This window comes from Terrapene carolina, unplaced genomic scaffold, assembly GCF_002925995.2.
Source record: "Terrapene carolina triunguis isolate 2854851 unplaced genomic scaffold, T_m_triunguis-2.0 Scaffold97, whole genome shotgun sequence".
Lineage (NCBI taxonomy): Eukaryota > Metazoa > Chordata > Testudines > Emydidae > Terrapene > Terrapene triunguis.
Window position 1 is genome coordinate 5547681 of NW_020664448.1, and position 16271 is coordinate 5563951.

Here is a 16271-nt window from a genome sequence, read left to right on the forward strand (position 1 = left end):
CTAACCTTCTTTTTGGGCTCCCGTAGCTAAAAATATTGTCAAAATAATGCGCATCCTCTGGAGCCAGCCTTTGCATGCGAGTTATAAAGCCCTGAAAATGAGGATTCATAATGAAAATGCAGAGGCAACCTTAACTATAAGAGTACAAATGGCACGTCTGTAATCAGAGCTCCATCCCCAGGGGTTGACTGAACACAATTGCACAGAGAAAAAATATTGCTTGCATGGAATTCCCATGGCAAATAAGCTGCGGTTATCGGTGTGTCCGAGTCTGGGCTGGTTCTCTGTATAGATATTCTGGGGACGAGGTCAGAATGCTTTAATTGTTCGGTAATGGTTAGCAACATCATCTCCGAGATCTCTGCACTAACGCAGGCTGTGATGGGAGGTAGTGTTGTGACAACTAATGTTTCCATGGCTGCTATCTTGCAGCCAGCATCCTGGTGAATATGAGACTATTCTCAATGGGTGCTTCCCTGGTTAAATAAATAAAACGGATTAAGCAGACAGCTCTGTAATTGTCAGCCATCCCACGTGCTCCACCGCCAGAGATTATTTTACATCCTTCTTTATTAAAAAGTTCATGCTCGTAAAAAGAAAAAAAAACGAGCTACATTATCAGGAGCAGTGTTCTAGCTAACACTCCAATTTGGGAGGGAGCCTGCGCACTGTCTTTTGTTATTGGCGGAGTGGAGTTTGCAGCCAGCCAACCAGCAAGGCCATCAATCTGTTGCGCCGATAGGGCCAATTAGAGCATGGAAGCTTTCATCGAGTCCGTGCAGGATATGTAAAGGTAAAGGTTTGCTGCAAGGGCTGCAGACTGATGCAGGAAACAGGTCAGCAAAGCTGGAACTACAAAGAAGGCTGACAAACACTGTTACACGCAGTGGATCAGTGAAGCTGAAAATTAACACGTGTTAAGGGCCAAATCCTCTCCCCTGTGCAAAGCCTGAATATCCAGGATCCCCGATGGATAGATTCCTTAGCTCTTCCTTCCGCAGGCTTACAGAGGGGTAGATCAACTAGTCTGTGACTACTCTTGCACCATGCAGCCGGCACCCTCAATACGCTGGCTGTTATGGCTCGTGGATCAACATATTATTTATTAATTATGTTTATTATGGTAGCACCAAGGGACCAACTAAGAAGGGGGCTGGACACTGTACAGACAATCTCTACCCCCAAGCGCTTCCATCTAAGCAGATCAGACAAACAACAGGTAGATGACAGGGATGGAACGTACAAAGCAGAGCGATCAATGTGATGGCAGCAAACATGTTAGTGTCACATTTCCCGCCCTCCACCCCCACAACAGATCCACCAGCCACACACTTTCCTCTCCCACTTGTCGGCCTTTCATGAACAAAGGAAGAAAACAGAAGGACGGAAGCAGAGATTTAGGGGGTGTCTATGCATACAGCGCTGCAGCAGCCCAGCTGTACCGATGCAGCTGCGCTGTTGCAGCACGTCTGGTGAAGATGCTCTACGCCGACAGGAGAGAGCATAACAAAAAGAACTAGATAAGTTCCTGGAGGATAGGTCCATCAATGGCTATTAGCCAGGATGGGGCAGACATCGGTGAAAGCTGCTTTGAACCCCAAAAGGCTTTTACACAGCTGCAGGGTTTGTAAGCCTGTCTATCCTTAGAGTACCGCTTGTTTGGTAATTTCATTATGTATTACATGGAAAAAGAAAATTGGAGCCAACTGATCCACATGCACAAAAGCAGCTTCTGATGAGGGGGGTTCAGATGCACATGCCCAGCTCCCAGTGACTTCTGCTTGCCAAAATGTTCTCTCTTGGTAATGAAGGAAACGGAACGGTCTGTGGTAATGTTCATGTTGGAGGACGAGGTCAGGGGTGGCTGAGCTTATCCAGGCAGAGTGTGTGTTCATTTGAGTGAAGAGCAGAAATGACCCAGGAGTGGCAAGGGGCACACAGCAGGAAAGAGGAGAGGATGAGAAGCAAGGAGCAGAGCATTTATATTCTGAGACCCTGGGTGTTATTATTTACTGCCTAGCCCAAGTGTGCAGAAATAACTCGAATCCCAGCTCTCAAGTGACATTAACCAACACTTTGAGCATCACTCTCGGAAGGTCTGATCCTGCCAAGTGCTGAGCATTACCCCTGAGCTGCTCAGAGCCCTCGGCTCCAGGAGTGGCAGCTCATGCGGCTGTGTAGTCAATATTATTATTACAGCTTCATCAGCAATCAGCAACGGAATTACAGGCTTATGGGGGTAGATCTTTAAGAGGCTCTAACTAGCACATAAAATACATTGTCCTGTGCCCAGCTGTGTTTTCCAAACATGTCATTTACAAGCACAGAAACTCTGCGCCCCCCCGAAAGGGAGAACAAGAGTTAGAAGATGGGCTTTTGGTGTGCGTGGCATTCTCCGTAGGTACACAAATGCACATTCCCAGCACCCCACAGACTCAGCTCCTCAATGCAGTCAGCAGAGTGGCAAATTTAAGGAAGTAGGAAGATTTTCAGAGACCGCATGTTGAATGAACAATGAGGTTTACAAATTGCCCTTCCTCAGACTTATGTTCAATCCAAGTGACTAGTGCAACTGGAAGGACATGTGCAGCATTGTGCACCTGCGTTCTCATCTGTGCACGTAACGTGCCCGTTATGTATGGTTTGGATGTGTGTTATTTCCCATAATACACAGGACCTGCAGGGGAACTTGCAGTGCTATCCATGACAGCTCAGTCAGGACATAGGGAGAGGTAATAAAGGCTGTCTCAGCTAGGGATACAGATAGAACTACAGGGTCTGTCCATCCTCCAGGCTCAATAAAAAATCCCCATTATATTCATTGCAATTGGGTCCTGCCCCTCTCTACCATGAGACTGAGTATGCCTGAAAGATAAAATCAAGTGTCGCCCCCACTGCCTGTTGCTCACCCTCAGCCTGCGTCCAAAGACGGTAACCTGCCCTCTAGCTTGCTCCTTCCGCTGCCTCCACTCAACCAGATTGAGGCCATTGTCGATAGGCAGGGTCACGTTCCTCTTCCCCACCGTCGGGTTCACGGTGCCAGCCAGCAGGTGGGGCTCAGTCTGCAGTGCTACCTCCATGCCGTTAGCAAGCATCAGCCTGAGAGAGCCATCGGCACCGATGTAGTAGCTGTTTCGGACTTGGTCTGGAGAAAGGTAAGAGATGGGCTCAAGCCAGTGATTGATGACAGAAACGCATATTTAATTATTTTCCTTACCTGAGTTATTGCCAAGCGTTTTGATGACTTTTAACACTCACCTTTACTGTTCACCATTAATGTCTGTTTGGGAATTGTCCATTTCTCTTTCAAGTCTAGAGAAAGTTTCACTTTCTGGACTGCACGCACTTGCACAAAAACTGTTATGCGGGTTAAACAAGACTACAGGGGAATAATGTGTAATACTCTGTCATAGTATGTGTGTTCAGGTCTCCCTGTAGGGGCTGGCCGCAGCAAGGATAAAAGCCCGCTACTCTCTTAGCTAACAGAGTTACTCCTTTAGCTCACGTAGTGGGTGGGTGGGGTTTTGCTGCTGAAGGTCCTGAATTCTATCCCTTCTGAAGCTCATGTGTGTCCACTGTTCGTAATTTTACATCCTAAACAAATCCTGAAACATCTGTCTCTATATCTGTACATAGATATGTCATTCTTGAAAATATGTCTATTCATATTAAGTCTTGTAACCTCCTTTGGTGGAGACCAGGTTCTGCAAGTGGAGCCAGCTGCTCTCCTCAGCCTTGTTCCTCCTCCACCTCAAGGATTCTCACTGTAACTCAGCGCTAACTGCTTTCCCAATGACGTGCTCCTGGCTACCCTGAAAGAGGATTCTGAGGGACCAACAGTTGCTGTGGGAGCTGTGGGTCAGGCGAGTGCATAAGCACAGGGCTTCCATATGGCCTCCAGTGGATCCTGAAAGGGATCTTAGGAGTTCTACAGATTTCACGACTCAAACCCCATCAGTTCAGAAGTGGAGGGGAAGGGCAATATTCCTGCTTTCCCTCCCCAGGCTCCCCCAGGAGAAAACCAGGCAGAACCCCCATCAGTCAAAATTCACAGTTTCCAAGCACCTAGCGGAGAAGCCTTTGGAGCGTTTGGGCTCCACTCAGTGGGAAAGGGTTGTTCAAAACCCATTATGCAGTGCATGCCAGCTCTGCAGCTCCTTCAAAGGCTGGGGAACGCTACCATCTCTGTCTCCCTGGCTGCTGTAAATACCTAATTGTGAATAGAAAAATCCCTTTAAAAATTCATGAAAACTGTTTTTCCATTCTGAAGCAAGTTACATTTGTACACTAGCTGCTCTCCTGCAGCTCAAGGGGAAATCAGGTCAGAGCAAAATTATCATCTCTCTTCAGGCGAGGATATTGGCAAATGGCACAACTGGATACAATTAGGAGAGGAAGCCTAAAGCTGGCTGGTCTCTTTCATTATGGGCCTGATCCAGTGCCCTCTGTAGCCAAATGGAGTTTTCCAATGATCTCAGCTGGACCAGATAAGCCAAACGCATGCAGATAACTAAGCGATAGACTGACACTATTACTGCAGTGATACTGGAATTTACCAGTGCGTATCCAAGTACTGCAGTGATCCAGGACTGCAGATCCAAAGCCCTTTGAATATCCAAATGGCATAGTTAAAGCCAACAGGAGTCTTTCCATTGACCTTCAACAGGCTCTGGATCCGACCCGTAGACACCAACGCCTTGAGACCCCAGGGGCACTGGAGAGGTAGACTGGCCGGGGCTCCCTGATTCTCAGCTGCCCAGACTTGGCATAAGAGCTGCAGCATAGCAAATTTAACTTATGCCAGTGGAGAATCAGGCATAGCAGAGACTCACTCTGCTCCTCTGCCCTCCTCACATCCGACATCCCCCCTCCTCCTCACCAGGATGGGGGGTTCTGGTGCAGGAAGTGGTAGAGCTGCGTCTGGCAGCTTTACGCTGCACAGATGGGGACGCCGTCCATGGGAATCTCAGGACACCGTATGTTCGCCCTGCGCCACATTAGCAGCGTCCACTGGTGCATCCAACCCCAAGAGCAGGGTCTTCAGTAGCACACAGCCCGGGGAATAAAACTCTGGACCTTCTACCTCCACCATTTACCCTGATGGAGACTCTCCCCTAGAGCTAGCAAGAGGGCTTTTCCCTGGAGCTCTGTGAAATCCAGCTGTCTGTGTGAGCAGGGCTTTTATGTCAGCCTCAGTGTGGGTTTTGGTTCTGCTCAGTGTCACACTGAGGCCAGCATCAAACCGTATATCAGCCCAGTTTTGCGTTTGGTTCAGCCCGAGTCTGCTCAGAGCTCAGTCCGGGTTTCTTGAAAGGTTTAAAGCCAGTTTGGGGCTCATCATGAAGCTCTGCACCAATCAACTATGCCAGAGCTCATGCTAAGAGTTCTGTCAGTACCTTACGTTCTCTCCTGAACAACCACTGAGAGGGAGAGACAGTCTTAAAACCCCCAGAACCACTATCGTGGAGTGGCACACGCAAGACAGTAAACTGCTGCTGCTCCTCAGCCAAGCGCTGGTTGATCTGCACACGGCATACTCCAGAAACCTCTGTTCGGCCACCCCTGTGCTGCTCCCTCTATCACTGTCCCGCTGCCTTGGAACGTGTGGTTCCCCCTCCGTGCACTAGCTGTTTTGGAATTTTTTGTGCTCTCTACCTGGGAGACCCCTAGGCTGAAGGCGTAACACCACCTCTACCATATCATCTCACTCCACGCTCTGAGTGTGTTAGGCATCTGGCAGGCTAACGTGCTTGGTTTATGGGCAGGGCTGGCTCCAGGGTTTTGGCCGCCCCAAGCAGCCAAACAAACAAAAAACAAAAACAAAAAGCTGCGATCGCGTTCTGCGGCGGCAATTCGGAGGAAGGTCCTTTGCTCCGAGCAGGAGTGAGGGACCGTCCGCCGAATTGCCGCCGAACAGCTGGACCTGCCGCCCCTCTCCGAAGTGGCCACCCCAAGCACCTGCTTGGTAAGCTGGTGCCTGGAGCCGGCCCTGTTTATGGGCCAACATGCAGACTAGTTCTCTCTAACAATTTCTTCCTGAAGCCTCTTTTCTGTCCCCTGGCAGAAAGCCAGTTCTGGCTGAGCAAGGGAAAAGTATTGTTGCATCTTTTAAAGTAGGCTGCCCAACTGTGCCCTGGCCTAGACTTGCTCTGTAGGTGGTCCTTGCAAACATGGCTAATCGGGATTTGTTCCTGATGGGACTGCACACACCTTTCAGACTCTGCAAGAAAGCTAACGTACCAGAAAGTTCACTTCATTTGGGAAAAGCTCATTTCCCCGCTCAATCCGTTCTGTGAACTAAAAACACCGTCTGTCATTTCAAACTATTAAAAATGGCCTGTTGTCCTGCCTTGTCCCGTGATGTTGGGGGATGCCACAATGAGATTTATTGGGCAATTTATTGGCCTTTGGCTCGGGAGGCATAAATCACATCGCAGTCAATTATCTCACTAAAGAGCCCCCAACAGCGGGTTCTATTGCTTAATTAGGCTCCTGAGGTGAAGCCAACCTCACGTCTCAGTATTTGCCAGACATCTTAAAGCGTGGATTTTTGGCCAGGCTACTTAGAGTTCCAGTTGGTTTGTGTTCTGTCGTGCACAAGGAAAAGTCGCCGCACACCAGCTATGCCCTAGGGCAATGTAAGGTACAGCCTGACAAGGCCTGGGCCCCAGACTGCTTTCTCAGTGGCAGGGAAGGTGCTCACAGACATACGAAGCAGTTTCCTATGCAGGAGATTACCTTTAACTATAGAAAAAAAGAGGAAATTAACCACCCAGGGATCTGGTTTTTAAGGAACCAGCATAAATGTGACTCCTGGGCTGACTGGATCTGATGGAGACATTTCTTTCCATACAAAGGTGAAAACTTGTATTTGACCACAAGCATCTTCATTGGGCACAGAGCAGGAGTTAGCAGAGTAGGGGTGAGACAGAGCCTGCTGGCCCTTCACCCGAGGGACCGAGACTGAGCACAGCCCGACCCCCAGGGAGCAGGGCTAAGCTTCAGATCCTCAGCCCTAAGAAAACTCTTGACATCTACAAGCATTTCTGGAGTGTAACTTCTGCTCCCACCACAGTGCCCCACCTCAGCCTTCCTTCTACTCTCTCTACTCTCTTGCCTTCCCACCTCTTTCTTCCCCCTCCTACTTCCCTAACCTTCCCCCTCCCTACCTGTCCCTCCGGGCAAAGTCAGCAGAGCTGTGCCGATTTACACCAGCTGCGGATCTGGCCCAGCACATGCAGCAATGACTGTGCTAACTTACCGCCTTGCACACATCCCCTCATCACTCACTCCTCCTTCCTGCTGCCCCCCTCCACTTCTTGCCCAGACACTTGGGGGCAGGGACCGTGTACTGGTCGTTTCCCTGGAGGGTGCTCAGTGCACACTGCACAAAGAATGTCGATCCCCAATACGCAGCTTCCTTAATTGAAACCTACTCTGGTGGGGGACACAGTGACTCTTTAAGCGGGAAGCCATTAAAATAGTGAAGTAACAGGGTCTACCGGAGGAGCAGTCAGGTTTAGCTAGCCCGTGGGTTTGAATAATGATGGTAATGACGAGGGAGTATAGCATTGCACAGCTAAGCAACCAACTGAGAACCAAGTGGAAAACAGCTACAGAACTGACAGCGAGCCCTGTCATGTTTCCTATTGCTTTGGTAAGTGGGTGCGGGTGGGAGTGCACCAGCATGTTGCAGAGCGCTGGGTGGAAGGTTTTTCTGGTGCTGGGATAATTAAGATGTCTGTTTCCTGCTGTGTAATCCTTGGCGTGCAGTTGAACGTGGGGTAGGGGCAGTCGCCGGGCTCACCTTGCAGGAGGGTGTAGAAGGCGCCTGATGCTGACAGATTGGTTGTTATGGTAACGTCGTCCTTGCTGGAGGTTTCTACCTGGACGTGCACTGAGCTGTCGGTATCGCTGCGGAAGCTGCTGACTTGGCCTGTGGGGAAGGTGACGTTGGTCAGGCGGCCAAAGCTGTCGTACCTGAAAAGGAGGACGGAGTGTGATCAGTACCATGAACAGAGGAGGGGGATCTACGTGCTGCCCTACGAAGAACAGGCCAGATCCTGAAGCCCTTACCCAGATTCTACTGCGGCAAAGCTCCTGCTGATTTACCTGGCTCCCAGGACCCCCACTGACTCCACTGGGAGTTTTGCTTGCGTTAAAGGGGTGCAGGTTTGGCTCAATAACTCAATAAGTAGCATGACAAAGAGGGCCCACACACCAGCAGCCCCTTCTATCATGACATTGCCCAAGCAGTTCCCTCTGCCAGTGAATGAGCTAAAAGCAGGGAGGTAGCAAGGGGACTATACCCTGAGGAGAAGAGCTTCCTAAAGCAGGATCTTCCCAAGTGTAAGCTGGGAGTAGAGAGCAATGCGAAACCGAAGTGGCACAATTCCCTCGAGCTCTTGGGCCCACTGAGGAGATACTACAGCGATGGGGTCATGGAAGCAGACAGGGAAAAGAAGGAGTAAGAATCCTGCCCTCCCCCACACCAAAAATAACCAATGATAAATGGGGCTTAAGCCATCCCACCCCACCCACTAACGCATGACGGCAACTAGAGAATATAATGACAGAACGTCCCCCACCCTCAAAGATCCAAAACCAGGGAAAAGTGTCCCAGCAGCACTATCCACCAGAGCAGAAGCCTGAGAGAGGCCATGGAGTTGTTGCTAAGGCCATGCCCATCACCATGGTATCTGAGCCCCTAACAATGACAGAACAAATCGCTCACCCCCAAATGCGTCTTCCCCCGCTATTTCACACCGGCAGGCCCAAATTCACGTATGTTCCATGGGACACCAAACATGAATGGGCCAAATTCGACCCCGGGGCAAGTGGCTGCCATTTCACTGAAGTCAGTGGGGTGGTGGCTGCTTGCACCTAAGGGATGGAGTTGGCCCCTCATCTTTAAGGATGGGATTATTTTTAACCAACTTAAATATTTAGAATAAATGAAAGTGAGCAAAAGTGGTAACTGGCCATCTTCTCTACATTCTGGGCCTCAGACAGGGGTCTCTGGAGTCAAGGTCTAAGTACATTATGGTCTTCCCATCCCCTGGGTGAGAAGGAGAGTCTGGCCCACAGTCATGTCACACTCTCAGTCATGGAATTATTCACACTTGGAGAGCTGGGCACAATGCCCTGGTAATTAATTACCTTGTTGTGAAAAGAGAGGGGAAAAGAGAATAAATTCAGAACAGTTTTTGTGAGTTTGGCATAGACCAGTTAAGCCTTTCCCGAGTGACTTTAGGAGCACAGGATTTGGTCTGCATTGCTTTTTTTTTAAAGCTGGAAGTCAAACAAAGCGCTCTGAATACAGAGTAACTTTCTTTGCTCATTAGTTGTTGGTTTGTCTGCGCTGCGACGGGAACTCAAGCGTTTTGGTTGCTAAGTGTCACTGTACCTCCTGTAAGGACATTTGTGAGTCTCCTACTTGAAAACATTATGTAACTTCATACATCAGCTGAGTCCCAGCAGATATCCTTAAGCCACCTGCAGCGGCAGTGAACAAGGGACATTATTTGGTGTCTTTGTCCCATGGAGGAAGCGCATCACTGATCACTGTCCCCAACGGTGTGTTACATAACAGCACAAGCGCTTTTTATGTTGACACCAGTATTTACACAGAGTGCCACCCTAAGAGTAGCCATGAGCTCAGATCCACTCCCGCCGCTCTGCCACCCGAACTTCTGTCTCTGAACCCGACAGTTCAGACCTGGAGCATTAACAACCTCAGGGAAAGGATGGTGCTAAAGAGTCAAGTCACATATAAAAACATCAGATGTTGGTCTGATACACCCCTGTTCTCCTCTTACTATGGGGCTAGTCAGGAGTAACCTCACTGAAGTCTAAGGGGTTGTTACTGGCTGCTATTTCACCCAAGTCCTAAGACCACTATGATTGATCATAAGTGAACGAGTAATGGTCTCAAGTTGCAGTGCGGGAGGTTTAGGTTGGATATTAGGAAAAACTTTTTCATTAGGAGGGTGGTGAAGCACTGGGATGGGTTACCTAGGGAGGTGGTGGAATCTCCTTTCTTAGAGGTTTTTAAGGTCATGCTTGACAAAGCCCTGGCTGGGATGATTTAGTTGGGAATTGGTCCTGCTTTGAGCAGGGGGTTGGACTAGATGACCTCCTGAGGTCCCTTCCAACCCTAATATTCTATGATTCTATGAATGACATTCAGCCCCATGCAGAGAGCCAGCAAAAGTCCCATACACCACAAGTCCCACTTACACATTCAAAATAAACCTTACAAAGCCTTTCAGCCCCAGTTTACTTCCCAGCTCCCCACAAACTGCCCTCCAGACAACAGCCTTCCTACCAGCACCCTCACTAAGACCTTGCCTACTCTTGGCTACACAGGTAGCGGTGTGTAACACATGCCGCAGTGAAAAGCAGGCTGCGTTCACACGCACTGCGGTGTGGAGCTACCCACCGCAGCGGAAGGCCTTTACTCGCTGCTTCCTACTGGCCGGAGCCTTTCTCCACTTCTGGAGTCTTTCATTGCAGAAATAGCAGTGTATACGAAAGAGGAGGCCCTATATTTAGTATATGCAATCCGGTCAAGCCAAGCCACAGCGTTCTTATCAACAATGTTCAAGGCACGAAGACCTCCCGGAAGCGGAGTCATTTTGCAGTCCTCAACAACATCTAGGAGGCACTGCATGGGCATGAAGAGAGCCATGCAGGGTATATATCCTAGGCTTCAGACATGTGCCTTGCTGTACACACTGCTATTTATATCTGTGCTAGCTGGGCACGCAGTGTCTGTACTGTACATGCCACTGTAAGTGTAGACCTACCCTAAGTCACCAGCTCTACACCGAGCTCCCGCCAGCCCCTCAGACACCCGTTAGCAATTCCAGACTCCCTCTACTCCCCCATCTATCCAGCACCCTTAGACACTTTTCAGCACTCAACCAACCACCAGTCACAAGCACCATCCAGTTCCCACCCATCTGCACATCTCAGACACCTGCTAGCACTCACCCGTTCATGTACACTAGCAGGCCTCCAGACTTCCTCTCATCTCATCTAGCTCAATGACAGAGGCCAAGTTCTCGGCAGCTACACATCCTGGCCCTGCCGCTGCTTGAGGCAGGAGGATTTGGAAGTCTTCAAATAATTTACACATACACAAAGTAGCTCATACATATAGAAATATAGGTATGAGGGTATGTGTATGTGTGTGTGTATGAACGAATTTGCATATATGCAAATCTTAGATGTCAGGGCACCTAGAACTTTATACAGGCTTATTATATTTACATCAGAATAAAAAAAACTAAACATAATTTAAATAAAATGTCACACATGCCGCTTAATAAAACACCACAGCTATGGTGGTGAATGTCACCCAAGAGCCAGGAGAGGAATTTGGGGTTGAGAATTAGAGATAACTTGAAACATCTGCATTTTAAGTATTCTAAATGACTATTCCACCTCCATCCCATCTGCATTAGGAACCGATGTGGGTATGGTACTAGTTTACTCTGGGGGTGATATCTCACCTATTCACAGCTGTTAAAAGGTCACATCCGACGGAGGGGAATGTGAGAAGGTAGCGCAACTGCACTATTAACATTTTTATTATTATTTTTAATTAGTGGCAGATGAAGTGTAAAAAATTCATGTCCAAACAAAAGCCTTTTAGCACTCGGATGGCAACACAAAAGAAGGCTCAATATAAATGTGAGTTATGACCGACATTCCCATTTGGACACAAAGTACTCTTCTCATGGCACATTTCTTTTCCTCCTTTCTCATTATATATTTTGCTTATGACTGGAGCACTTTGCCCTTTTGTCTTGGATTAGAGTGTATGGTACATACAGGATGCTGTTTATTATAAACCCCAACCCCATGGGTCCCTCTGACTTTAAGGCCTCCGTGTTTCTGAATAGATAATAAGTTTTAACAAGTCAAAGTGAATGACATGGATGTTTCATCTCTTTTCACCTCCGCCTCCACAAAGTCATTTATGTGACAGATTCCCAGCTCCGAGAGGAAGGCCAGGTGACTGGCTCTCATGTAGCTGCAGGTGTGTCCTGGTATTTGTAGTAAGATAAATCTCCTCTAGTCAATTCATTTCAAAGCTAAGCGGCATTTCATAGACCTGTTTCGACAATCTAAGGATTTAGAGGTGGCCCAGTTTTCATCACAACCTAAGACTTTTTGTGTTCTCCAAATGCTACAAAAGCACCAGAATTAAGAAAATTCTGAAACACGGGAATGAGCACAGCAGCACTCAGAGCAATGAATTCACCACCTGAGAATGCAGCTGCTGCCTCCTATTCAAACCAACTGCAAAGACTCGGCTTTTACAATTACAGTGACAATTATTAGGCCGGCAAAGGAAGCTGTTGCCATCCATCCCCAATTGGAAATTTATTTAGCTAAGGTTCAATGCACAGAATTAAAATGGTATTTGGTACTTACGAGGCCTAATTGTTAGCTTGTAAACATTCAGAGCTTTCATTTATCACATTACTGTCGTATAGAAGCGTGATCCCTGGGAATCAAAGCAGGGTCACAAGTACTGTCTATTCAGAAAGTCAACTTGTTCCAGGATTCCCGAGGCTTCCTCATCTTAGATTTTTCACATTTCATCAGCCTTTTGCAACTAGCAGTCAAATAGGTTGGAAAAATAAACCATACTAATGTTACATTTAGTGCCAAAGACTCTGAATGCACCTCACAAACTATATTTTGTGTGTGTTTATACACTCCACAAAGTCTAGCCTCTTCACAACTTTCCAAACAATATTTAACAAAGTTTTAAATATATAAAAACCCTATTGAACTACCCATATATTTTACATACATGCAAGCTAACCAGCTCCTTAAAAACAGCCTGAACACAAAATCAATATATCCCACCCTATTATTAGTAGTACATGCCAGCTCCCCAAACGGCCAACAGAAAAGAGGAGCCAAAATATATATATTACTCACTGAATGTTAAAATCATGCAGGCTTCAAACAATAAACAACTTTGATGTGTTTGAACTGTGGGCTCTCACTATTCTTAGGACATTAACAACTCCCTATATTTAATCCTGAGGGAATTCTGCACCAAAAAAAAAATCTACACCAAAAAAATAAAAATTCTGTGCGCAATATTTTAAAAGTCTGTACATTTTATTTGTCAATAAGTAAATGTGGAGGCTCCAGCATGGCAGTGGGGAGCACAGGTCACTACCTGCACAGAGATGGGAGATCACCCTGTAGCCCACACCGCGGGACAGGGACTCAGCAGTGAGACTGCACCTGACCCTGACACAGCACAAGGGTCCCAGGGCCCTGTCCCTTCATGCCAGGCTAGGGTTGCCAACTTTCTAATTGCACAAAACTGAACACGCTTGCCCCGCCCCCTTTGGCAGGGGGTTGGGTGGATGGGGGGAGCAATTCCCCGTACAATGATCCCTCCCCCCACAGTTGAGGAGTGATGGGGGCAGGAAGTGGGCGGGGGGAGGGAGTACGGAGCTTTCTGCAGCTGGAGTAAGTTTCTGGGAATGGGTCTGACCCAGTGATGGCCTCAGCTGCTCCTTCCAGGGGAAAAGGATCTCCTGTCCTCCCTGCCACCAGCCCAGCAGGGGCTAGCTGCTGAGCCAGTGCAGGATATGAGCCACTGGCTGGGGGATCCCAAGCCCTGCCCCCCCCCTGCAGTGATTTACCTCTCTGCTGGCTGATCTGGGCACCTGAAACGACATGCTCACACTGTTGGGGAGAGTCAAGTGACTGCTTTTGCGACTTCCCTTTGCTTCCCCATCAGAAAGTCATTTTTTGCAGGAAAGCAAAGAAATCTGTGGGGGACATGAATTCTGCACGTGCAGAGTGGTGCAGAATTCCCCAGGAATATATATTTTAGTACCAGGTACCCAGAACTGCTGTCCACGTGGCACAGAACATGTCCACTGAACTTATTCTGGCGCACAGGAGAAGTGTTATATATCTCTATAATTGTCTAGAATTTTACTATAACTTCTCACAAAACGACTTAGTTTGTTTATCATTAATGGTGCCACATGCAATTCAAAACTAGTCACACAATTATACACATCACAAAAACAAACATTAAACAAATAAGGAAATCACAAGCGAAGGTTAACAGAAAGCAATTATAACTTCAACCTTGGCTCCAAACTCATTCACATTAATATAAGGAAGCATTTCCACTTTCCAACATGCAAACAACCTTAACTCTGCCCCTGTGAATGGAAAAAAACCTACCCACAACTAGAAAGTTACTGTTGTTATTATTGAGTTGTGGCTTTTGCTAATTCATGGAGGGTGAAGTTCACTCCTGGGCAGAGGGCCAGCACACAGCCTTGTTGTGCATTTCATCCAACATGCTTTTGTAAGCTGCTCTTTAGAGCGTGTGTGAGGCTTGGCCACTTTTAGTCCTTTATGAGACATCATCCCCATACAACGTAAAGGCCAAAAACTCAGCTGATGTAAATGGGCATATTTCCATTAACTTCAATCTGAAGATCTGGTTCAAGAACACTTTCCCCCCTGTCTGTGAGTCACCTCTTGTAGGTGAGCAGCACAAACGGGTTTGGGGTTTCTGGGCAATTTGATCCTAAGCATTAATTGCAGTGATGTGTAAACACCTATGTTTGCATCTGAGGAAGTGACCTTGAGAACTAATTGAGCAGACAAAAGACTTGAACTAAAAAGCCTTATATTGGCTAAATAATGCATGAAAGGGTTGACTTAGGCTCTGGGGGAAATTAAATTATTTAGCATACAGTGATACCATCACAATGAGCTAATCAAGATAATTACTACAGTCCTGACTTTATAAAAATGTTTTTTAACAAGGCTCTGGTTTCTGAAAAAAACGACTAATAAGCTATGTCCAGACTGGTAGCAATTCTTTCAGGTCAAGCTAAAGAAAACCCAACAAACTATACAGCATCCCTTCTCTCTGGCTTGAGGAGATGGACGGCGAGAGATTTTTAGCCTGATGCAGTTCCCGGGACTCGCTTCCTTTCCCATCGATTATTACTGACGAAGGTTCAGCGTGAAGGTGAGTATTTAATGCAGTTGCTTGGCAGTCAGAGTCACAATAAACTTCAAAGGGGCATAGGTCTTTTTGCTGCACTGGAGTGAGCTTCTCTCTCAAAGAAGAGAAGGGTGAAAAAACAGGCTAACCTCCTGCTAAGTCCCATCCCAAGGGTTATGGAGCGGCTCTGCAGTCCCTGAGTACAGTAGTCCGCACAGCTCCTCTCCCCTTGCTGTGTGGGGAGGAACAGCCAGTCGTTCGGTGCTGCAGTAGACCTCCCGCTCCCCAGTCTGAGTCGGGATCTGCTGGGAGTCCCTGGGGAGCTGGATTCCATGGCGTGCTCCAGACCGACCTCCAATGCTAGATCCGCACAACCTGCCTCCTGCTCCACACACTAGTGCTGCACCAACTCAGCTGTGTCTTGGGCACGTTGTGGCATAAGAGCCATGATTTGCCCCAATATTAGCAACAGGTACAGGGAGAAAACTACTTGCAAACAAATGCATGGTGAGTGGCTGGAAGTGTTCAATACAGCCATACCCTCTCTCACCATTGATCTTTGCACCTGAGTCAAAGGTAAGATGTGACCCTAGTGGCTGTCCCCAGGTTCTGACACATTCAAACTTCCCCTTGAAGCAGCACCATGTACCCAACATGCTCACACTGGCACCTACCTGCTGTTCCTTTCCACCTTCACTCAAGTATGCACCTGCTGCTCCGTACTGCCATCTGCTGCTCAGTACTGGACCTCTTCTCTTTTCTTATAGGGTGATCATTTAATGTCATCCTGTGCCAGCAATTGTTGATGGGAGTAAAGGTAAAGCCTATAATGCGGAAATGTCCACTGGGGCTCCGGGAGTGTTATGTAACTTGCAGTTAAATTACTTTCAACTTCTAGGGTGTTTTACATCTGAGGATCTCAAAGCACTTTCCAATCATGAATGAACATGGGATTTGTCTAAACTAGAGAAACATGCCCTGATACAAGCACAGTGATGTACAGAGACTCTGGTGCACCTTAGTCTGGCAAATCAGTAGCTGAGTCAGGAACACAGATCAATCCCGATTCCCACTCCTCTGTGCCAACCTCTAGCCAACCCTGGTTTCCATTTAGCTACAAAAGGTTAAAAGCTATCACGTGACTCCCCTGAAATGACCAGAGTTACACCAGGGACGCATCTGGCCCAGAATAAGTTTCACAACTTCCCCATTGAGTTGTATAACAAGAAATAACTGAGGACTGTCATGAATATAC

At 47.7% G+C, this 16271-nt stretch overlaps 1 protein-coding gene across 3 annotated transcripts in view; it reads right to left on the minus strand.

Annotated features, from left to right (window-relative positions):
- Window positions 1–16271, minus strand: part of TENM4 (teneurin transmembrane protein 4) — a 419617-nt gene that overhangs the window by 22405 nt on the left and 380941 nt on the right. For all 3 annotated transcript variants that reach the window (XM_024200637.2, XM_029911562.1, XM_029911563.1), the window contains 2 exons: window positions 7808–7980; window positions 2910–3145 (listed from right to left, as the gene is read on the minus strand). In XM_024200637.2, the coding sequence (XP_024056405.2) occupies window positions 2910–3145; window positions 7808–7980 (409 nt within the window). The remainder of the gene's footprint in view (window positions 1–2909; window positions 3146–7807; window positions 7981–16271) is intronic.